We start from the raw sequence: 25066 nt of genomic DNA, 5'->3' as shown, positions 1-25066 counted from the left end.
ATTCTTTGTGTATTTTGGATATAAGGCCTCTATCTGTTGTAGGATTGGTAAAGATCTTTTCCCGATCTGTTGGTTGCCGTTTTGTCCTAACAACAGTGTTCTTTGTCTTACAGAAACTTTGCAATTTTACGAGATCCCATTTGTCGATTCTTGATCTTAGAGCATAAGCCACTGGTGTTTTGTTCAGGAAATTTTCTCCAGTGCCGATGTGTTCAAGATGCATCCCCACATTTTCTTCTTTTATTTTGAGTGTATCTGGTTTGATGTGGAGGTCCTTGATCCACTTGGACATAAGCTTTGTACAGGGTGATAAGCATGGATCGATCTGCCTTCTTCTACATGCTGTCCTCCAGTTGAACCAGCACCATTTGCTGAAAATGATATCTTTTTTCCATTTGATGGTTTTGGCTCCTTTGTCAAAAATCAAGTGCCCATAGGTGTGTGGGTTCATTTCTGGGTCTTCAATTCTATTCCACTGGTCTATCTGTCTGTCTCTGTACCAATACCATGCAGTTTTTATCACTATTGCTCTGTAATACTACTTGAATTCAGGGATAGTGATTCCCCCAGAAGTCCTTTTATTGTTGAGGATAGTTTTAGCTATCCTGGGTTTTTTGTTATTCCAGATGAATTTGCAAATTGTTCTGTCTAACTCTCAAGAATTGGATTGGTATTTTGATAGGGATTGCATTGAATCTGTAGATCGCTTTTGGTAAAATGGTCATTTTTACCTTATTAATCCTGCCAATCCATGAGCCTGGGAGATCTTTCCATCTTCTGAGTTCTTCTTCAATTTCTTTCTTAAGAGTCTTGAAGTTCTTATTGTGCAGATCTTTTACTTACTTGGTTAAAGTCACACCGAGGTATTTTATATTATTTGGGACTATTATGAAAGGTGTCCTTTCCCTAATTTCTTTCTCGGCTTGTTTCTCTTTTGTGTAGAGGAAGGCTACTGATTTATTTTAGTTAATTTTATACCCAGCCACTTTGCTGAAGGTGTTTATCAGGTTTAGTAGTTCTCTGGTGGAACTTTTGGTATCACTTAAATATAGTATCATATCATCTGCAAATAGTGATATTTTGACTTCTTCTTTTCTGATCTGTATCCCCCTTGACCTCCTTTTGTTGTCTGATTGCTCTGGCTAGAACTTCAAGAACTATATTGAATAAGTAGGGAGAGAGTGGGCAGCCTTGTCTAGTCCCTGATTTTAGTGGATTTGCTTCAAGTTTCTCCCCATTTAGTTTAATGTTAGCAACTGGTTTGCTATATATGGCTTTTACTATGTTTAGGTATGGGCCTTGAATTCCTATTCTTTCCAGGACTTTTATCATGAAGGGGTATTGAATTTTGTCAAATGCTTTCTCAGCATCAAATGAAATGATCATATGGTTTTGTTCTTTCAGTTTGTTTATATTACGGTTTATGACCTGAGATTCTCTCTTCTTTCTCTTGTGTTCTGTTGGTGATGCTTACATCTATTACTCCTGATCTCTTTCCTAGGTTTTCTATCTCAAGGATTGTCTCCGTTTGTGATTTCTTTATTGGTTCTATTTCCATTTTTAGATCCTGGATGGTTTTCTTCAGTTGCTTCCTTTGTTGTTGTTGTTTTATTTTTTTTTCTGTAATTCTTTAAGGGATTTTTTGTTTCCTCTTTTAGGGCTTCTGTTTCTTTATCTGTATTGTCCTGTATCTTAGTTAGGGTTTTACTGCTGTGAACAATACCATGTCCAAGGCAAGTCTCATGAATGACAACGTTTATTTGGGGCTGGCATACAATTTCAGAGGTTTAGTCTCTTTTCGTGAAGGTGGAAGCATGGTAGCATTCAGGCAGGCATGGTACAGGAGAAGCTGAGTGTTCTGCCACTTAATCTGAAGGAAGCCAGGGACAGACTAAGCATCTTCAGGCTCCTGTATTCTGGGTGACCTGATCAAACACATGGTCAAAGACAGATCCTGGGAATGTAAGGTACTGCAATTGTTCTTGAGAATCAGATTGGATACCACACATGTGGTCCTTTTCTCTGGGTGGTGATCAATAGTGTCAGCTTAACCTGAAAATACATGAAGTAGCAAAAAGTTCTTGTCAAAGAAATAGGTAACAACTGAGACCTGAGATAAGAATTGAGAAAGTAAAGCTTTAGATTCCAGGATGTGAATTTTCATGTCATCTTGACCCCATCTTTCTTACCTATGAAATGCAGTTACTATCATTGTTTCTAAAGAGTCAAATTATAAAATGAGCTTTAACACTGCTTCTGAAGACAGTAGAACATATGGAATATTGGTATCACCAAAGTTGCTCAGATGAAAATATCGAATGCCTACACATTCCTAAGTCTACAAAACATATGGCTGTGACTAAAATTTCAAATGATAGAGCTCATAGCAGCTTAGTCTATGAGAGCATTGAAGATCTGGAAAATATGTGTACATGTACGTATATATCAGTTTATTTCAGGATCTGTTATTTCTAATGATGTAGATAGTGGAAAAGGTCGATGTGCCCGTGGCTGCAAAGATGCTTCTCTTCCCCATTTTTTCTCATCCCTCCAAATGCAAAATGAATATAGTTGAGCAGCAGGAAATATATATTCTTTTCCTTTTTTCACTATTTTTATCTTTATTTTTAACAGTATATACAATATTTTGTGCCTTGTGTTGTAATAGTCTCTGTGAGTTTAACTGATGGATAGTTGTTTTGCTGTTTTGCTGAAATATTTTTTTTTTGTGCAGGATCAGAGATTTAGAAATGTTAGTTGGTCTTATTGCTTATGTTATTATTTTATTGGCTATTTCTATGTGTTAATACAAGAAATTTTTTCATTGCTTTATTTACTCTATTTCTTCAAGACTTCTAGATTACAAATAAGTAGATTTGAGCACTCCATAGCCTCAGTAATAGTAGCAGGCCTTGGGGTCTCCCCTTGAGCTGGATCCCAATGTGGGCCTGTCCCTGGACCTCCTTTCACTGAGGCTCCTCTGCATTTTTGTTCCTGCAGTTTTTGCAGATAAGAACAATTATGGGTCAGAGTTTTTGACTGTGGGATGGCAAGCCCCTCTCTTTACTTGATGTTGTGTCTTTCTGATGGAGGTGGACTCTACACGTTCTCTCTTCCCACTATAGGGCACTTCATCTAAGATGCCTCCTTTTGAGTGTGGAGAGTCCCTCACCTCCTAAGTCTATATGACATTCTGGAGAATCCTTCCAACTACTACCTCCCAAGGTTACCTGTTTTCATTCTTTGAGCACCCACACAAAGGGACCTATCATGACTGCCCTCTGAAAGACCCAGCAAGCAACTGAAAGTGTCAGATGCATATATGTGCACCCAACCAATGAACAGAAGCTGTTGAGCCCTGTGTTTGAATTAGGGAAAAGCTGGAAAAAGATGAGGAGGAAGGCAACCCTGTAGGAGGATCAGCAGTCTCAGTTGAACTGGACACTTGAGATCTCGCAAACACTGGGCCACCAACCAGTCAGCATACAACAGCTGAAATGAGGCCCCCAACATATATACAGCAGAGGACTACCCGGTCTGGGTTCAGTCAGAGAAGATGAACCTAACCCTTAAGAGACTGGAGGCCCAGGGAGTGGAGAGGTCTGGTGGGTTGGAAAATGGCTGGGTAGGGACATCTTCATAGAAATGGGGTGGGGATAGGGGGAGGAGGTTTGGGATGTGGAACAGTCAGTAAGTGAGCAGGGAGGGGTTTAAAATCTGGAGTGTTAAAAAAAAGACTCAAATGAATTTTAAAAAGTAGGAAAAAAAAAACAAATACGTATTTGAATGTTTTTGCATCTTTCCTCATTGATACACAAAAGAAGGGCATATGATTTTTATCCAAGTTGCATTCTTTTTTTTTCAAAAACAAAAAAATCCCTTTATTGTACCTATCAATTTCATATAAATATAAAAAGTGATCAGTCCCATCCTCCTTTGGTCTCAAAGTCAAGGACTTTGAAGAACTTTCTTCCCTTCTATTCTTTTTTTTTTATTATTATTAACTTGAGTATTTCTTATTTACATTTCGAGTGTTATTCCCTTTCCCGGTTTCCGGGCAAACATCCCCCTAATCCCTCCCCCTTCCCTTCTTTATGGGTGTTCCCCTCCCCATCCTCCCCCCTTGCCGCCCTCCCCCCAACAATCTAGTTCACTGGGGGTTCAGTCTTAGCAGGACCCAGGGCTTCCCCTTCCACTGGTGCTCTTACTAGGATATTCATTGCTACCTATGAGGTCAGAGTCCAGGGTCAGTCCATGTATAGTCTTTAGGTAGTGGCTTAGTCCCTGGAAGCTCTGGTTGCTTGGCATTGTTGTACATATGGGGTCTCGAGCCCCTTCAAGCTCTTCCAGTTCTTTCTCTGATTCCTTCAACGGGGGTCCCGTTCTCAGTTCAGTGGTTTGCTGCTGGCATTCGCCTCTGTATTTGCTGTATTCTGGCTGTGTCTCTCAGGAGCGATCTACATCCGGCTCCTGTCGGTCTGCACTTCTTTGCTTCATCCATCTTGTCTAATTGGGTGGCTGTATATGTATGGGCCACATGTGGGGCAGGCTCTGAATGGGTGTTCCTTCTGTGTCTGTTTTAATCTTTGCCTCCCTATTCCCTTCTATTCTTAAGCACTGTGTGAGTCTGTTTGCCTGAAGAGGGTGTTGCCTTCCCACAAAATCACATAGTAAAGAAGGGAAGATTGATGACAGGAAAGGAGGGGAGGAGCTATAGGGCAGGCAGCCCCACACTGGCTCAGGGGAGCCCTGGGGGACCTGGGCTTCAGTAGCTTTGTAGGAAAACTGCTCCTCGCTGCTGGGCCCTAGGTGCCCTCTCTTTGCAGCTTTCTAGAACTTTTCACCTTAGCAGGAACAGCTCCACTGCTATGAGAAGGACTCCCAGAGTGGAAAAGACCATTGTGATGGCTACAATAGCCTCTGAAGACAGACCCGCATTGGACCTGTCTCCTGGGGGTTGAGGTGTGCGATTTGTGAAAGGCTCCAGTGTTGGTAGGCTCCAGGCAGAGGGCAGAATCAGCAAGTCAAATACCAAGAGCAGCCCCCGGCCTGGAGTCTCTATGAGCTTGGGTGATGAGTTGCTGGCACCAAGGACAGGACTTCCACAAGGCACCAATTCCTACTGCATTTGGGTCAAGGAGGGCACTTGTAACTCAGAACCTGACCCAGGCATCTAAGAGGGATTTCATTCAGGTTCCCAATCCCAGGTTCCTCACTGAAACCCCAAGTCGTTGCGACACATGCTTTTTCTTTTAAATATATTTTGATTATTTTATATCTTTACATTTCAAATGTTATTTTATTTCCCCCCTCTCCCATACACCCTCCCCCTCCCACTGCTCCTATGATGATGGTCCCACTCCCACCTCAACGCCCTGGCATTCCCATATATTGCAGAAACAAGCCTACTTAGCACCAAGGGCTTTTCCTCCTATTGATGCCAGAAAATGCCATCCTTTGATATATATATATATATATATATATATATATATATATATATATATATATATGCAGCTAGAGCTATGGGTCCCTACTTGTATACTCAGTGGTTATTGGTAGTCCCTGGGTGCTGTGGTAGGGTCTGGTTGGTTGATATTGTTGTTTTTCCTATGTTGTTGCAAACCCCTTCAGCTCCTTCAGTCTTTCTCTACCTCTGCCATTGAAGTCCCCTCGTTCAGTACAATGGTTACCTGCAAGCATCCTCATCTGTCCCAGTAAGTCTCACACAGAACCTCTCAGGAGACATCCATATCTAGTACCTGTCATCAAGCACTTCTTTGCATCAGCAATAGTGACTGAGTTTTGCATCTGCATATGAAATGGATCTCCAGGTGGGGAATTCTCTGGATGAACTTTCCTTCAGTCCCTGATCCACTCTTTGTCCCTGTATTTTTCCTCCTGTGAGTATTTTGTTCTCCTTTTTATGAAGGACTGAAGTATCCACATTTCAGTCTTTCTTTTTATTGAACTTCATACCTGTGAATTTCTTTCTTAGGTATTCGAACAAGCTTTCGCGCTAATATGCACTGATCAGTGAGTGCAACCATGTGTGTTCTTTTGTGACTGGGATACCTCACTCAGAATATTTTCTAATTCCATCCATTTGCTTAAGAATTTCATGAAGTCATTGGGTTTTCTCTTCTTGTTGTTCTTGATTCTTTTTTTTTATTGAATATTTTTTATTTACATTTTAAATATTATCCCTTTTCCTGGTTTCCTATCCATAAATCCCTTATCCCATCTCCTCTCCCCCTTCTTCTATGAGGGTGTTCCTCCACCCAATCATCTACTCTTTCCCTCCTTCCCACCTTGACATTGTATTTTAACAGCTGTGTAGTACTCCATTGTTTAAATGTACCACATTTTCTGTATCCATTCCTCTGCTGAAGGACATCTGGGTTCTTTCCAGCTTCTGGTTAGTATAAAAATGGCTGCTATGGACATAGTGGAGCATCTGTCCTTGTTATATGTTAAGCATATTTTGGGTATATGACCAGGAGTGGAGTGGCTGGGTCCTCAGGTAGTACTGTGTCCAATTTTCTGAAAAATTGACAGACTGATTTCCAGAGTGCTTTTACCAGTTTGCAATCCCACCAACAATGGAGAAGTGTTCCTTTTTCTCCACATCCTCACCAGTGTCTACTGTCACCTGAGTTTTTGATCTTAGCCATTCTGACTGGTGTGAAGTGGAATCTCAGGGTTGTTTTTATTTGCATTTCTCTGTTGACTAAGGCTATTGAACATTTCTTTAGGTGCTTCTCAGCCATTCGATATTCCTCACTTGAGAATTCTTTGTTTAGCTCTGTACACCATTTGTTGATAGTATTATTTGATTCTCTGGAGTCTAACTTCTTGAGTTCTTTTTATATATTGAATATTCACCGTCTATCAGATGTAGGATTGATAAAGATCTTTTCCCAGTCAGTTGGGTGCTATTTTGTCCTATTGACAGTATCCTTTGCCTTATAGAAGCTTTGCAATTTTATGACATCCCATTTGCTGATTCTTGATCTTAGAGCATAAGCCATTGGTGTTCTATTCAGTAAATTTTCCCCTGTGCCCATGTGTTTGAGGCTCTTTCCCACTTTCTCTTCTGTTAGTTTCAGCGTATCTGGTTTTATCTGGAGGCCTTTGATCCACTTGGACTTGAGCTTTGTATAAGGAGATCAGAATGGGTCAACTTGCTTTCTTCTACATGTTGACACTCCTATTGAACCTGTACCATTTGTTAAAAATGCTGCCTTTTTTTCCATTAGATTGTTTTAGCTCCTTTGTCAAAGATCAAGTGACCATAGTTATGTGTGTTCATTTCTGCTTCACGTTGTTTTTTAAAGTTAAGTGTATGCAGGTGAGGGCAGATACAGGATAGAATAAGGCCTGTCATTGGACAAGAAGGAAAGATAGGCAGAGAAAAACGTTTTAGAGAGGCAGAGGAGTCCTTAGTGAGAAGGAGGGAGCTGAGAGAACATTGAATTAGATGTTAAGATTCCTCTCTGCACATATTACAGGCTGTTCTAAGTATTCTTCAATTATAGGTGTATATAGTATTTTGTATTGCTTCGATGTACAAATTACATCTTATCAATTGTATCCGAAGATATTGTGTGGATGTATTGTGGATTGAGAATTTAAAATATAAATCTGATTGTTGGGTTTAGGTTTGTTGTGTCTTGATTTTACTGAGTAGTTGGGAGTTTATACTTTAACTACCATGGGGCGGTTGTTTGCTGGGGGTGTGGGCAGAGTCCGTAGCAGGAAGCCACAATAGACCAGCCATTGCTCGATGTCTAGAACCATGATTTTACTGGGTACGTGGAAACAGAGTTTGAGGCTAGCAGAGTGCTGCTGGAAGGAATACTAATCTGAGATAAATTAGCACTATTTCCAATGGCCCATTGAAGCCAGAACTAAGGATCACCAGTGTATGAGTGGGAACTGGTTCTACATTTCTTTTTATTTTTACAGCAACAGTTAACTACTTACAAAAGTATAGCATTTATTCCATTTTCCAGGAACATAGACACATGTGGATGATTATTTTTTGCACATTGTTTAAGAAAGGTAATTTATCCAATAGTTATTTAAATAGCATATCTATTGTTTGTGGTGATTGGCTATTTTAACTAATATTATGATGAATGATCAAGTTTGTAAGTTATTTCAAATTTTTCACAAAGTAAGACTGCTACTTTAGAGAAAAATGAATGTGAACTTTTGATAAATACTATTTTCATACTTTGCATAGCATGATGAAGTTGTATAGAGTATGCATGTGCTTGACAAAACAAGATAAAACTTCTAGATTTCTTATTTTCATAACATTTCATATAATGAATAATATTTCTATGAAATGTTATGTTCACTTCATAACTGATTCTAAAATCCTGTATTCATATCTATTTATGTATATATGTGAATTTTTGCTCTTTTGATATGTCATATTCATATCATTTGTTCATTTGATTTCACTTATTTTTGAATTATTTTTCCAGTTTTAGAAGGCATTTATACATTTGAGAATTTCTTTTAAATAATGTTGAATTTTGCTCCATAGTGTTTCATCTGCATTTGCATTTGTTATTACCATATGGTCTGTTTGAGATACTGTGCTTAACATAATCAACTTCATCTTCATTAGTATTACTGGGTTTTGAATATTTATTATATACATTCCTTTGCATGTATATTATTAATAATTCACTTACCACTTACTTGATGATGTGATTTCCATGCATATGTATATTTAATCTACTTACAAACCTGCAACATATGTTGATGTAGAGTTAATTAACTGATTGGTGTTTTACATTTCTTTCCATGTATTTGGTCAGCTCAACTCCAATTATTTTCATAAGGAATTTTTTTCACTGATTTGAGATACTTCTTTACTGCATACTAATTTGTCCTGCATATTATCTGTCTAAACAGAGGTGTTTAAAATTTTATTTAATAGTTTGTTTGAGTGGAATTTTTTTTTCCTCCCCGGAGCAGGGGACTGAACCCAGGGCCTTGCACTTGCTAGGCAAGCGCTCTACCACTGAGCTAAATCCCCAACCCTTGAGTGGACTCTTAAAGATCATATATTTGGTTATATTTGGTCTTTCTTTCTTTATTTTCCACCCCCTGCATGTGGTGATTTTTCCCCATTTTTATTAAATTGGATATTTCTTATTTACATTTCAAATGTTATTCCCTTTCCCCTTTCCTGTCCATCAGCCCCCTAAACCCTCCCCTTCTACATGGGTGTTCCCCTCCCCATCCACCTCTCACTATCGACCCTCCCCCGCAACAATCCTTTATAATGGGGGGTCTAACCTTGGCAGGACCAAGGGCTTCAACTTCCACTGGTGCCCCAACAAGGCTATTGATTGCTACATATGAAGTTGGAGCCCAGGGTCAGTCCATGAATACTCTTTGGATAGTGGTTTAGTCCCTGGAAGATCTGATTGGTAGGCATTGTTGTTCTAATGGAGTTGCAAGTCCCTTCAGCTCTATCAGTCCTTTCTCTAATTCCTCCAAACGAGGTCCCCTTCTCAGTTCAGCAGCTTACTGCTGGCATTAGCCTCCATATTTGACATGTTCTGACTCTGTCTCTCAGGAGAGATCTATATCCGGTTCCTCTCAGAATGCACTTCTTAGCTTCATCAATCTTACCCACTTTTGGTGGCTGTATATACACATGGGCCACATGTGGGTCAGGCTCTGAATGGCCATTTCTTCAATCTCTGCATTAAACTTTGCTTCCAGATACCCTCCTCTGGATATATTTGTTCCCCTTTTAGAGAAGGAGTGAAGCATTTGCATTTTGGTCATCCTTCTTGAGTTTCATGTGGTCCATGTATTACATCTTGGGTAATTCAAGAATCTGGGCTAATATCCACTAATCAATAAGTGCATACCATGTGTGTTTTTCTATAATTAGGTTACCTCACTCAGGATGATATTTTCTAGTTCCATCCATTTTTCTATGAATTTCATGAGGTCATTATTTTTGATACCTGAGTAGTATTCCATTGTGTAGATGTACCATATTTTGGTATCCGTTCCTCTGTTGAAGGGCATCTGGGTTCTTTACAGTTTCTGACTGTTATAAATATGGCTGCCATGAACATAGTGGAGCATGTGTCTTTGTTGTATGTTGGAGCATCTTTTGCATATATGAGCAGGAGGGGTATAGCTAGGTCCACAGGTAGTACAATTTCCAAATTTCTGAGGAACCTCCAGACTGATTTCTGGAGAGGTTGTACCAGTTTGCAATCCTATCGACAATGGAGGAGTGTTCCTCATTCTCCACATCCATGCCAGCCTCTGCTGTCACCTGAGTTTTTGATCAGGGCCATTCTAACTGTTATGAGGTAGAATCTCAGGGTTGTTTAGTTTTCATTTCCCTGATGACTAAGGATGTTAAATTTTCTTTAGACGCTTCTCAGCTAAAAATCCTTTGCTTAGCACTTTACCCCATTTATTTTAGGGTTATTTTTTCTCTGGAGTCTAACTTCATGAGTTCTTTGTATATTTTGCACATTAGCCCTCTATCAGAGGTAGGATTTGTGAAGATCTTTTCCTGACCTGTTGGTTGCCATTTTGTCCTAATAACAGTGTCCTTTGCCTTACAGAAGCTTTCCAGTTTTATGAGGTCCCATTTGTCAATTCTTGATCTTAGAGCTTAAGTCATTGGTGTTCTGTTTAGGAAATATTCCCCAGTGCCCATGTATTCAAGACTCTTCCCCACTTTTCTTCTGTTAGTTTGAGTGCATCTGGTTTGATGTGGAAGTCCTTGATCATTTGGAATTAAGAGAATGGATCAATTTACATTCTTCTACATGCTGCCCTGCAGTTGAACCAGCACCATTTGTTGAAAATGCTATCTTTTTTCCACTGGATGCTGTTGGCTCCTTTGTCAAAAATCAAGTGACCATAACATTGTGGGTTCATTTCTGGTTTCATTTTTGAGTTTTCCTCTTAGCAGAACTTTCATTTTGTCTTATAAGTTTAGATAGCCTGTACCTTCACTTTCATTAAATTCTAGCAAGTCTTTATTTCTTTATTTCTTCCTTGACCAGGTTATCATTGAGTAGAGAATTGTTCAACTCCCATGCTTATGTGCATGTTCTTTCCTTATTGTTGATATTGAAGACCAGCCTTAGTCTATGGCTGATAGGATGTATGGGATTATTTCTATCTTTCTGTATGTGTTGAGGCTTGTTTTATGACTGATTATATGGTCAATTTTGGAGAAGATACTATGAGGTGGTGAGAAGCAGGCATATCATTTTGTTTTAGGATGAAATGTTCTATACATATCCATTAAGACCATTTGGTTCAGAACTTCTATTAGTCTCTCTATGTCTCTGTTTAATTTCTGTTTCCATGATCTGTCCATTTATTAGAATGGGGTGTTGAAATCTCCTACTATTATTGTGTGAGTTGCAATGTGTGCATTAACTTTAGTAAGGTTTCGTTTATGAATGTATGTGCCCTTGTATTTGGAGTATAGATAGTTAGGAGTGAGAGTTCATCTTGGTGGAGTTTTCCTTTGATGAATATGAAGTGTCCTTCCTTATCTTTTTTGATGACTTTTGGTTGAAAGTCGATTTTATTGGATATTAGAATGGCTACTCCAGCTTTCTTCTTCAGACGGTTTGATTTGAAAATGGTTTTTCAGCCTTTTATTCTAGGAGAGTGTCTGACTTTTTCTCTGAGATGTGTTTCCTGTAGGCAGCAAAATGCTGGGTCCTCTTTACATATACTGTCTGTTAATCTGTGTCTTTTTATTGGGGGATTGATTCCATTGATATGAGAGATATTAAGAAATAGTGATTGTTACTTCCTGATATTTTCGTATTTAGAGGGGGGATTATGTTTGTGTGCTTCTCTTTTTTCAGTTTTGTTGCAAAGAGATTACTTTCTCGCTTTTTCTAGGGTGTATGGGCTGTTCCATTTATCATCTTTTGTAGTGCTGGATTTGCAGAAAGGTATTGTGTAAATTTGGTTTTGTCATGGAATATCTTGGTTTCTCCCTCAATCTTAATTGATAATTTTCTGGATATAGTAGCCTGGGATGGCATTTGTGTTCTCTTAGGGTCTGTATGACATCTGTCCAGGGTCGTCTGGCTTTCATAGTCTGTGGTGAGAAGTCTGGTGTGATTCTGATTGTTCTGCTTTCACATGTCACTTGACCTTTTTCCCTTACTGTTTTTAATATTCTTTCTTTGTTTTGAGCACTTGGTGTTTTGACTATTATGTGATGGGAGGAGTTCTTTTCTGGTCCAATCTATTTGGAGTTCTGTAGGCTTCTTGTATGTTTATGGGCATCTCTTTCTTTAGGTTAGGAAAGCTTTCTTCTGTGATTTTGTTGAAGATATTTACTGGCCTTTTAAGTTGGGAGTCTTCACTCTCTTCTATACCTATTATCCTTAGTTTTGATCTTCTCATTGTGTCCTGGATTTCTTGTATATTTTGGGCTAGGAACTTTTTCTGTTTTACATTATCTTGGACAGTTGTGTTGATATTTTCTATGTATTTTCTGCTCCCAAGATTCTCTCTTCTATCTCTTGTATTCTGTTGGTGATGCTAACATCAGTGAATCCTGATCTCTTCCCATTCCCTGGTGCCTTAACTGCCTGACATTCCTGTGAAAGAGTATATGTATATCAAAGTATTATCATAAGATAGAACAAGATATACATCACCTTTCCAAAGGCAGAAATGGGAATATGATAAGGACATACTGAGCCAAAACAAGATCTATTGTCTGGACAAATTCAAAACTCTGCATTACCTGGTCTAATGTCAAAACATTCTACTGATCTCAAAAGCCTTTCAGCTTTGAGGACAATAATACAATTCCAAATCTCGGCTTCTTTCCACTTCCTGTTAGGAGCTTTGTTTGCCAGATACCCTATTGTTCTGGCATCTCCAACATTCCCAAAGCAATCCAGGAACAAGTTCAGAATTTCACACAATAGCTTTTCTAGGCCTACATGCAAGCATATTTCTGCATCACATTTGGCCTTAGTGGTTTTGGTGTTGTTGTTGTTGTTGTTGTTGTTGTTGTTGTTGTTGTTATTGCAGAAGAACATTCTCTCACTCTTTTCTTTAACCCTTGACTCTAAGCCAGAACTGCATGTCCAGAGAAGCCAAGTTTTGTTGCTTGATTGCTAGCGGTGGAACATGGCACCTTCATACAGTAAGGTCTTCATACCCTTTCTGTTTTTAAAGATTTCTCTCATTGTCTAAACTTACCTTCCTGGGAACTTGTTGTGCAGATCAGGGTGGATTTGAGTGATGAGGTTTGATTTCCTTTGCCTTTCAAAAAAGCACTTAACTCCAATTACTCTTCCTGGTGCCCCTTGTCTCCTTAAATTGAACATTTTTTTTTTCGGAGCTGGGGACCGAACCCAGTGCCTTGCACTTGCTAGGCAAGCACTCTACCACTGAGCTCAATCCCCAACTCCGTAATTTTTCCTGTTCAGCTTGTTTATTTTCATTATAAATATAAATGAAAATGAACACTAATAATCACAATATAGAGTCAATAGTATTGTGTTTGGAGATTTCTTCTGCCAAAGTAATTAATCCAAAACTCCTTTTTATTGATTACTTTGTTTATTTACATTCCAAATGTTATCCCACTTCCCAATTTTTCCTCCACAAGCCCCTTATCCCCTGCCTCTATGAGGGTGCTTTCCCAACTGCCTACCCACTCTTGCTTCAGTGGTCTAGTGTTCTTCTATCCTGGGTCATCAGGCCACCACAAGACCATGGGGTTCCACTCCCAGTGATAAGGCAATCCTCTGCTACATATCCACATATCCAGCTAGGGCCATGGGTACCGCCTGTGTACTCTTAAGTAAGTTGTGCCAAAACTCTTCAATTTAGAGCCAGGTAGAGGGGTTTTTTTTGTTTTTTTGTTTTGTTTTTTGTTTTGTTTTTTGTTTTTTTTTTTGAGACAAACAGCCACATTCTTGATCAAAATATCACAAGAACAGTCTCTTAATCTATTTGGAATAGAGTCTTGTGTAAGTTATAATAGTGCCACACATAGGACAATAATTCAGATATATGAAACTATGAGGCCCATTCCTATTCAAACCACCACAGTATGAATAAAGCTCTCTATCAGCTAAAATTGTTTAAATAGTCAATTCCTTTCAACTTTCTTGATTGAAACACTATAGCTCTCCTTGGAAGGTAACTCGCAGTTCTAGCATCTCTAACATTTCTAGCATAAACAAAATTATGATTTATCCTCTCATTTTAGGCATCTTCAAGTTGTCTTTCCACTGTGTGTGTGTGTGTGTGTGTGTGTGTGTGTGTCAATCTCTACAAACATTCCCTCCTGCTTTTTAAACGAACTTATTAAGTAGAATACAGGTTCATGAAAATAATTTCCTTTTCTGTTAACAGAGTTACTTTTGTCCAGACAGTTTTCAGGAATGATCATATTTTTGTGTATTGACTCTTTTAAGACTTTAACATAAATTTTATGAAAGTATGTGTATCAGTCTATAACACAAAAATCACAATGCAAAAAAATTGACTCATTTATTTACTTTCAGCGGTAAAAGTAGAGATTAGTTTGTAAGACTTACATGAATATATCATATACTATTGCATTAAAGGTTATTTTTGTGTGTTATGTAATCATGTCTCTAAAACACATGAGAAAGATAGCATGAAAGCTGAATATATTTTTCTCTTCTTGTGTACTGTTTTGTCACCAAAATATTTGTATTACAAATTATACATAATAATTTGATTGTATTTAAAAGCTGATATAATGAATATCTCAGTATTTTGCTAATTGTTTTGGTTTCAGAATTATTGAAAATATAACATATATTTTATATATACTGTACCACATGTAAATATATAAAATATATAATCAGTTAAACACACACACATATACACACACACAAACACACACATACACACACACACACACACACACACACACACACACACATATATATATATATATATATATATATATATATATATATATATATATATACAATCACTGAGAAAATAACTTTCAAATTTTTTATCAAGCCTGAAGCTAAATTTTGGGTAACTCTTAGTGTTATTTTATAGCACTGAGAAGAACAGATGTATTATGTCTTCACTCCTACACATTATAATTTTTGCCTCATCAAAGCATCATCCCAGCCATTCTATTTCAGTATTTACTACTTGTAATTTTCCAACAGCGATTATATTAACTCAAAAAAGTGGAGCAGTTTTACTGTTATGTTCCACATTCTCTGAGGTACAAACCTTACATAGGGATTTAGGAATGCAGAAAAATTGTATGTCTAACATATGCTTAGAACAATGTATTTACATCATATGATCAAAACTGGAAGCCCTCTCAGAATTGCATCAAATAGAGCACTACTCTTACGACAAATCTAAGCACTTTCCATCAATATCAGCCTACATCATTTTCTATAGGTTTGCAATTTGAATTCAAATCAAAACATGCATTTTTCCAGAAATTGTTGATATGGCTGGGAAATTGATGAATTAGATTATGCCTATCACAAAGCTAATATGAACTTCTCATAGAGACTTTGGTATTTAATCTTCATTTTCCCTTAATTTCAGACATACCTTGTTCTCAATCAGTATAAAAATAAGATGTTGCTCTGTTCTTTCATCTTTTGGACAGTCTGCCTTAGCTGTTAATGTCTTGGTATGAGAAGCACAATTGGAACTTAGCTTATAATTATTTTTAATTAATATTTTAATTTATTCACTACTATGTTTTAGGAGAATAAGTTATTCAAGTCCACAGCACAGAAATCCTGTTCTATTTGTGCCTATGATCTAAAGTTTATATCATTAGTGTTAGACACATCAAATAATGGCTATACTTTTTTGAATTTTTTACATATTACTTTTATGATTTTATGAAATTAAAATTCCGACTTTTACTATGTATTCCTAATGTATGAAAATATGATGATTTATTTCATGTTTGTTTTATTATTTAACTTATTCATCCATTTAGGTATGTGCTTGTGATTGCCTAATGTGGGTTTTGGGAAGCAATTTTGATCTTATGAAAAAGCAGAAAGTGTTCTTAACTACTGAACTATTATTGCTGGGACTTTTATGCTTGTTTGTACTATTAAATTTCATTGATATGTGTTTCATTAGTTCTAGATGATTTTGTTTTTTCCAATAATATCATCTCATAATTCTTAATTAGTTTTTTTTAATTTACTGTCATTTGCATTTGTTGTGCGTTGACATTCCTGTAGAAGAATAGTGAAAGTTGATGACAGAGGACATCATTTTTTTTTCTGGTGAGTAAAATTACTTTTATTATTACTGGTGACTATGATAGCCTTTAGATTATAGCCAATTGTTGCTTTAATTGTATTGAGGTACATTATTTCTTTAGCAAATATTGAAAGTTTTTTTTTTTCCTGAATGGAAGGTAAGATCCTCATGAAGTTTCTCAATACATAATCAGTTATATTGGCCGATTTGGACAAATTTAAATATCCTTACATCTCAGAGATACATTTCTCTTGATTAAGGTGTACTAATCTTTTGTGTAAAAGTGTGTTTGGTTTCATGGTTTGTTGCTATGGAGTTTTACATTAAAGTTATACAGAAATAATGATGTACTACAAAAGGCTATATTCAACAAAACTGGAAAATCTAGATGAAATGGACAATTTTCTAGACAAATACCAAAGTTTTACCGAAGTTAAATCAGGATCAGATAAGCCATCTAAATGACCCATAATTACTGAAGAAATAGAAGCAGTTATTAAAAGTCTCCCCCCCCCCAAAAAAAAAGAGCCCAGGAACAGAAGGATTTAGTGGAGAATTCTATCAGACCTTCATAGAAGATGTAATATCAATGCTATTCAAATTATTCCACAAAGTAGAAACAGAAGGATCACTCCATAATGCTTTCTTTGAAGCCACAATTGTGATATCCCTAAACCACACAAAGATCCAATAAAGAAAGAGAATTTAAGACCAATTTCCGTAATGAATATCGATGCAAAAATACTCAATAAAATTCTTGCAAACCGAATCCAAGAACACATCAAAATGATCATCCATCAAGATCAAGTAGCATCATCACAGGGACACAAGGATGGTTCAATAAAGGGAAATCCAACAACATAGTCCTCTATATAGACAAACTCAAAGGAAAAACAAACATATGATAATCTCATTAGTTGCTGAGAAACATTTGACAAAATTCAATTGCCCTTCGTGTTAAAAGTCTTGGAAAGATCAGGAATTCAAGGCCCATATCTAAACATACTAAAAGCCATATACAGCAAACCAGTAGCCAACATCAAACTAAATGGAGAGAAACTTGAAGCAATCCCACTAAAATCAGCAACTAGACAAGGCTGCCCACTCTCTCCCTACTTAAACAATATAATACTCGAAGTCCTAGCCAGAGCAATCAGACAACAAAAGAAGATAAAGGGATACAAATTGGAAAGGAAAACATCAAAATACCACTATTTTCAAATGATATGATAGTATACTTAACTGATCCCAAATGTTCCACAAGAGAACTACTAGACCTGATTAAAAAAAAAAAAAAGCTTCAGCAAAGTGGCTAGGTATAAAGTCAACTCAAACAAATGTAGCCTTCCTCTATTCAAAGGAAAAACAGGCTGAGAAAGAAAATAGGGAAATAGCACCCTTCACAATAGTCACAAATGACATAAAGAACTTCCATGTTTCTCTAACCAAGGAAGTGAAAGATCAATATGAGAAGAATTTCAAATTTCTGACGAAAGAAATTGAAGATCTCAGAAGAATGAAAGATCTCCTATGCACATGGAGTGACAGGATTAATATAGCAAAAATGGCCATTGTGCCAAAAGCAATCTTCAGATTTAATGCAATCTCCATCAAAATTCCAACTCAATTTTTTCTAGACTTAGAAAGAGAAATTTGCAAATTCATTTGGAATAACTAAAAACTCAGGATAGCAAAAACTATACTCAACAATAAAAGCATTTCTGTGGGAATCACCATCACTGACCTCAAGCAGTATTATGGATCAGTAATGATAAAAAATGTTGGTATTGACACAGAGACAGGCAGGTATATCAGTGGAATAGAATTGAAGACCCAGAAATGAACTCAAACTCCTATGGCCACTTGATCTTTGACAAAGGAGATAAAACTATCCAGTGGAAAAAAAAATAACATTTTCAACAAATGTTGCTGATTCAACTGGAGGTCAACATGTAGAAGAATGCAAATTGACCCATTCTTATTGCCCAGTACAAAGGTTGAGTCTAAGTGGATTAAGGAAATCATCATAAAACCGGATACACTCAAACTAAGAGAAAAAAAAATGGGGAAAATTATTGACTACATGGAGACTGGTGTAATTTTCCTGAACCAAACACCAATGGCTTATGCTCTAAAACCAGGAATCCACAAATGGGACCTCATAAAACTGCAAAGCTCTGTCAAGCAAAGGACACTGTCATTAGGACAAAATGGTAACCAACTGATTGGGAAAAGATCTTTACCAATCCTACATCCAATAGAGGGCTTATATTCAATATATACAAAGAAGTCAATAAGTTAGACACCAGACAGTTAAATAACCCTATTGAAAATTGGGTACCAAGCTACACAAAGAATTCTCAGCTGAGAAGTACCTAAAGAAATGCTCAACATCCTTAGTCATTAGGGAAAAGCAAATCAAATTATACCTGAGATTGCATCTCATACTAGTAAAAATGGCTAAATCAAAAACTCAGTTGACAACAGTTGCTGGTGAGGATGTGGAGAAAGAGGAACATATCTGCATTGTTGGTGGGATTGCAAACTGGTACAACCACTCTGGAAATCAATCTGGAGGTTCCTTAGAAAATTGGATACAGTACTGCCTGAGGACCCAGTTATATCACTATAGGGCATATATCCCAATGATGCTCTAAAATATAACAAGGACACCTGCTCCCCTATGTTCATAGAAGCCTTATTTATAATAGCCAGAAGCTGGAAAGAGCCAGATGCCCTTCCACAGAGGAATGGATACAGACAATGTGGTACATCTATACAATGGAGTACTACTCAGTTATCAAAACTATGACTTCATAAAATTCACAGGCAAATGGATACAACTAGACAATATCATCCTGAGTGAGATACCCAAACACACACACACACACATACACACACACACACACACACACACACACACGCCTCACATGGTATGCATTCACTAATAAGTGAATATTAGCCCCAAATCTCGAAATAACAATGGTAAAATTCACAGACCACATGAAACTCAAGAAGAAGGATGACCAAAGTATATATACTTCAGTCCTTCTTATAAGGGGGGACAAAAATTTTAATAGGAGTAGATATGGAGACAAAGTTCAGAGCAGAGACTGAAGTAATGGCCATTCAAATCCTGCCCCACCTGGGCGTCCAGCCTTTATATATACAGCCACCAAACCCAGACTAAATTGCTGATGCCAAGAACTGTATACTGACAGGAGCCCTGATACAGCTGTCTCCTGAGAGGCTTTTTGATAGCATGACAAATACAGAGAAGAATGCTAGCAACCAACCATTGAACTGAGAAGGGGGTCCCCATTGGAGGAGTTAGAGAAAGAATTGAAGGAGTTGAAGGGGTTTTCAAGCCCATAAGAACAATTCCAACCAAACAGAGATTCCCGGGACTAAACCTCTACCCAAAGAGGTACACATGGACAGACCCATCACTCCAGCTGCATATGTAGCAAACAATGTCCTTATTGGGCACCAGTGGTAGCAGAAGCCCCTGGTCCTGCCAAGGCTGGACACCCCTGTGTAGGGGAATGTTAGGGCAGGGAAGCGGGGAGGGGTGGGTGGTTGCAGAAGGGGAACACCCTCACAAAAGAAGGGTGAAGATGTTTATGGACAGGAAACCAGGAAAGGGGATAAAATTTGAAATGTAAAAAAAAAATGTTTCAATAAAAAAATTAAAAAAAATATTTTCTCAACTGAATGGTGCCCAGCTTTGCATCAGGAAAATCAGAGCTCTAGGTTAACTTTGGAAATGCTTACTTTTTAAAAAATCTTTGGAGGATTTGAGCAGGGATTTACATGAGCATTCACTTAAACTTTCAAGATAATTCAGCTCACCAGATATCAGATTCTCAGTTTTGCTTTAACAGGAGATTATTTTAAATCACTTATGAATTCTTTATTCAAAATATCAATCTCCTCATATTCTCTCCATTTTCTTATGTTTAATTTAAGTAATATGGTTCAATGTTAAATTTCCCCAATAGGATAACATAGTTTTATACTTGGCCATAGCTCCTACAGCTGTTTTGGAGGTTATATACATTGTGGATTGTGATAGTTAATAGATGATGTAATAGTCACAGTTCTCTGGATTCACAGAATTTTTGGAATGCTTCTCTCTTTTGAGGGAGTTTATTGTGATGACTTAATGTAGTCTGTCTAACCCAACAATGGTCTGCTGCGTTTGAGAAGTCCAAGAATCTAGTAGTTACTCAGTCCTACAAGGATAGTTGTTTCATCTGGTCTTCTGTAGAAGTAGGTTCTAACCAATATGCTGGTTAGTAAGTGCAATCAGGCAAAGGAGTCAATCTTCCTTCTTCCCATGTCCTTATATAGGCCATCGGTAGAAGGTGTGGCCCAGATTAAAGGTGTGTACCACCATGCCTGGATCTGGCTTTTGCTTTGTCTCAGGCTGATCTTGAACTCAGAGATCTCATTGCTTCAGATTCCTGGGATTAAATATGTGTACTACCTTGCCTGGGCTTAAATTTAGCTGTGAAGGATCTTACCCCAAGGACACCACCATTCCCTTAATTCATTTTAATGCCCTTGAACACAGGATTCAGCTCCATTTCATCCCTGGTGCTCTTTTAATACTCGAACTATGTATTTTATATTTTTAAAGCTTGCTATGTTTATTCAACATGCTCTCCATGAGACTTAACCAGAGAATGAAGTCTAAGATGGGCCTTTCTGAGACTTCCTTTGTCAATGCAATTAATCTGTGTCTCTTCTCCTTAGCCTCAGGCAGACAAGGGCAAAAAGCAGCCATGTTCTTCACCAAAACACTACAATATACAGTCTCTAGGCCACATACTGAAGTTCTCGTCCACCGAAAACTCCTGGGCTAGGTCTGCACAGTTCTAATAACTCACATTAACAAAGTCTCCCATATTTCTATTAATATAGTTCATTAAGCCCAACATAAAATATCCATGGCTTTCCAATTTCCCAAATTGACATTCTTCTAAACAAAAGCATGATCAGGCCTATCACAGTCCCTGGTACCAACTTCTGTCTTAACTAGGGTTTTACTGCTGGGAACAGACACCATGATCAAGGCAACTCTAATAACAACATTTAATTGAGACTGACCTACAGGTTCAGAGGTTCAGTCCATTATCATCAAGGCAGGAGCATGGCAGCATCCAGGCAGGCATGGTGCAGGAGGAGCTGAGAGTTCTCTATCTTCATCTGAAGGCTGCAAGAAGAATACTCACTTCAAGGAAGCTAGGACTAAGGTATTAAAGCCCACATGTACAGTAAGTGACACATTAGGGCAACACTTCCTAATAGTCTCTCCCACTCCCTGGCCCAAGCATATACAAACCATCACCGATAAAATTGGCATTTGAAGTGCAGGCCTTATGTTCTATATAGTCCAGGATAGCTGTCTGTTTCCTAATTTTACAAAGGTAACCAGATTTCTCCAGCTTTTGCTGATTTAAATGGGTCTGCTTGCTTCATATCTTTGCTGTGAGTCAAACCCAACTGTATGCACTTCTTGGAATTATATCATTTGGAAGCAAAACTAATACTTTTATTAAGTTCTAAATATCTAGAAGCTTATTCATTTTGTAGAGATTATCTGGTTAAAGTGATGTTCAGGAAAGATTTGAGCATTTGTTACTAGTTGTATCACTTCCACTTTCTCTCATTGTCCACTTTATCGGAGTTTTCTCTTTATTGGGTATTTTAGGTAAATATTTGTCTGTTTTTTTAAAATAATTTCTCCTTCAGTATTTTCTTCCATTGCCTTTTTTTGGTCTTCAATTTATTTAGAGATTCTCTCTCTCTCTCTCTCTCTCTCTCTCTCTCTCTCTCTCTCTCTCTCTCTCTCTCTCTCCTTTTCCATTCTGCATGTCTTCTGTTTCTTCTAAGAGCTATGCTGGGTGTTTACATTTGGTCTCCAACTTAAGTTTTTTGAGACAGAGTTCCAGAAATCTGGATATTCAATTGGCATACATTGGCTAGCTACAATCAGTGATTCTCCTGGTTCTGAGTTTTGAGCCCTGAGATCACAGGCAGAGATGATACCTGACTCTTATATTGGTTTTGGGGAATCTAACTCAGGTCTTCATTCTTACACAGCAAACACTTTACCCATTGAATCATCATGCCAGTCATATTTCTTTCTTTCTACTAAATAACTTTAAGCACTGTTTGTGTTTTAATGTTACATAGTTTGCAATTGCTCTTTTTATATGATTTAAACTTTGTCCTAATGAAACAGAATAGACTTCAGAACGTTATAACTCTCAATTTGCCTCACTTTTTCTGTCTCTGCTCTATCATCTGTCTCTCTGTCTGTTGTTTGTCTTTCTGACTATTATATATTAACTCTCTTTTTCCTCTCTCTATATATATTTTTATAGTCTGGTTACCTATAAATGCTCAAAAAACACATGAAAAAATATAGCATTCTATTCTAACTTCCAAAAAATCAATTCTAAATGGATTAAGGGATTAAATATTGAGGTTCAAACTACATATCCTAAAGGAAAATAGAAAAATTCTATTCAACAGTGATCTCAAAAGTGATATTTGGGTTTGACTTCAAAAGCACAGACAACAAAGCAAAAGTTGATTAAATGGACAGCAGGGAACTAGAAAAATGTCTGTAGAGAAAAAAATAATGATTACCAAAATTAAAAGGCAACCCATATAGTAAACAGAATGTAACACACGTATCTTACCTTCAGTTAATACAATATTTAAATACTTGTAGCAATTTAATGGCAAAGTATTAGTAGCTTAGTTAATCAATGCACAGAGGATCCAGGGATCTGAATACACACAAACACACATATTCACACACACACACACACACACACACACACACACAATGTTATGAATGAAATATATAAAAAGTATAGCATATTTTAAAAATATTAAGCTTAACTTGTCATTAGGAGAATGAAATACAAACCACACCAAAATATTGCCTCATAACACTGAATATGGCTCTTGTCAGAAAGTGGGAATAAGGTGTTGCTACCTATGTAAAGAAAACTGTCACTCTGAGCTGATAGAGCAGAGTTAGCACTGTTCAAAGTGTAGTTGTTCCCTAGAACATAAAAGTAAATCTAAAATAAATCTAGAAAACTGACTTCTATTTCCACTAGAATTAAATAAAACTTCTATATTGTCAATCTACTTACACTTTCATGCTCATAAAATCTTATTGTTAATAGCCAAATAATTTAAAACACACGGTGTCAGTGATCTATATTCTAATGTTATATGCCCGTAACTGATGTATTTCAATTATAATAAAAGGAAACATTTTCATTTGCAACACAAATGAACATTGACTCCAATAATCTCCTGGTAGTAAAATACCCAGGAATAGACAAATGCTACAAGATCTCCCAAGTGTTAAAAACAGAGTATGTAGCATAGGACAGTGTGAATGAAGTAGTGAGAAAGCTAGATTAAAATGTTGGGAAAGACATGTAAACTTCAATCACAAGCTACATAATACTTGTGATATATCAGGTATATATGGTGTATGGAATGCTGACTAGAAAAAAATAACATTGCATGCTTAAAATTTCCTTACAGAAGTGTTTTCAACACATAGATAAAAAAATGTTGAAAATGACGTGAAGCATTTGTTAGATTATGGTTGTCACTTTACAGTGTAAACATAAATCAGACATGACACATAATTTAAATATAAACAAATGCCATATTATTTTTAAGCATCATAATTGTATAAAATATTTTGGTGTTTTTACATGCTATTATTTTTATCAATTGAATGTCTCATAGTTATTTTCTGAAGTAAGTATTGTTTTTTTTTTACAATTTATTAGGGAGGACATTAGATATTAACATTTCAAGTTAATTATAAGTAAAGCAATGTATTAATAAATGAGAGTTCTGTGTTTCAATTTTCAATTTGAAAACAAGCATTTTGGACATGCTGTTATTTGAAAAATTACTAAAGTCATAGATATCTGAAAAGAATATAAAATAGTTCAGATTATATTTTAAGTATATGTGTTAATTGTGTAAAGTGGGAAGAATATAGAATTTCAGACATGTGAAGAACATGAAACAAACAGAATAATTAAGATATTCACAATTCTCTGCCATGTTCACTTATCTGAATAGGGAATACCTTTAATATACAACAATGAAGCAGGTGACCCACTACCATGAGCCCTAAGCTTTAGTCAACATATTTTGAAGCATGAAGTTTTCACTTCAGGGAAGTGATTAATTAATTCAGTGCATTAATATTGTCAAAGGGGATAAATGAATAGAAGAATAATTTTGGCTACCATTACTCTTGAGGTAAAAAGAGTGCTTTTACATCTATGTAGCTATTGAATAAAAATAATTTTTAAATCTATCACCCAAAAACTGTCCCTTTTTGCACGATATAGCAACAATAGTACCATAACAATTGTTTTCATGTTTTTCTTTTTTTTAAACTAAATTTAGGGCATGAGTATAGTCTTTTAACTCTTGAAGATTGAAAAGTTTAACTTGTGTTTACAAACTATATACTTGGGAAGTTTTATACAGTTTAGATTCTATTTATGCATTTTCTTGTAGAAAAAGATTTCTATTTTCCTAATGAAAATAATGTTTATTTTAAAAATTTATTTGGCTTACATAAAGATGATGTCAAATATAACAACATCAATAGACAAGCTAACCTTGAAGGGAAAGCTTACAAAGCCCCAATACTAGATGATACTAGACAACTAATAACTTCTGAGAGCAGGGGATTTATTCTTTTGGGGGT

The 25066-nt window shown here is 36.8% G+C and overlaps 1 protein-coding gene across 1 annotated transcript in view; it reads right to left on the bottom strand.

The window, feature by feature from the left end:
* Nucleotides 1-2047: 2047 nt before the first annotated feature.
* LOC120100997 (protein crumbs homolog 3-like) overlaps nucleotides 2048-25066 on the bottom strand; it is a 123588-nt gene continuing 100569 nt past the window's right edge. Inside the window, 3 exon segments of the mRNA XM_087640479.1 lie at nucleotides 2048-2052; nucleotides 4668-4825; nucleotides 4827-5081. Of these exon segments, the coding sequence (XP_087496605.1) occupies nucleotides 2048-2052; nucleotides 4668-4825; nucleotides 4827-5081 (418 nt within the window).

This window comes from Rattus norvegicus, chromosome 2 (genome assembly GCF_021556685.1).
Source record: "Rattus norvegicus strain SHRSP/BbbUtx chromosome 2, alternate assembly SHRSP_T2T, whole genome shotgun sequence".
Classification (NCBI taxonomy): domain Eukaryota; kingdom Metazoa; phylum Chordata; class Mammalia; order Rodentia; family Muridae; genus Rattus; species Rattus norvegicus.
This window is presented reverse-complemented; position numbering and strand designations above follow the sequence as displayed.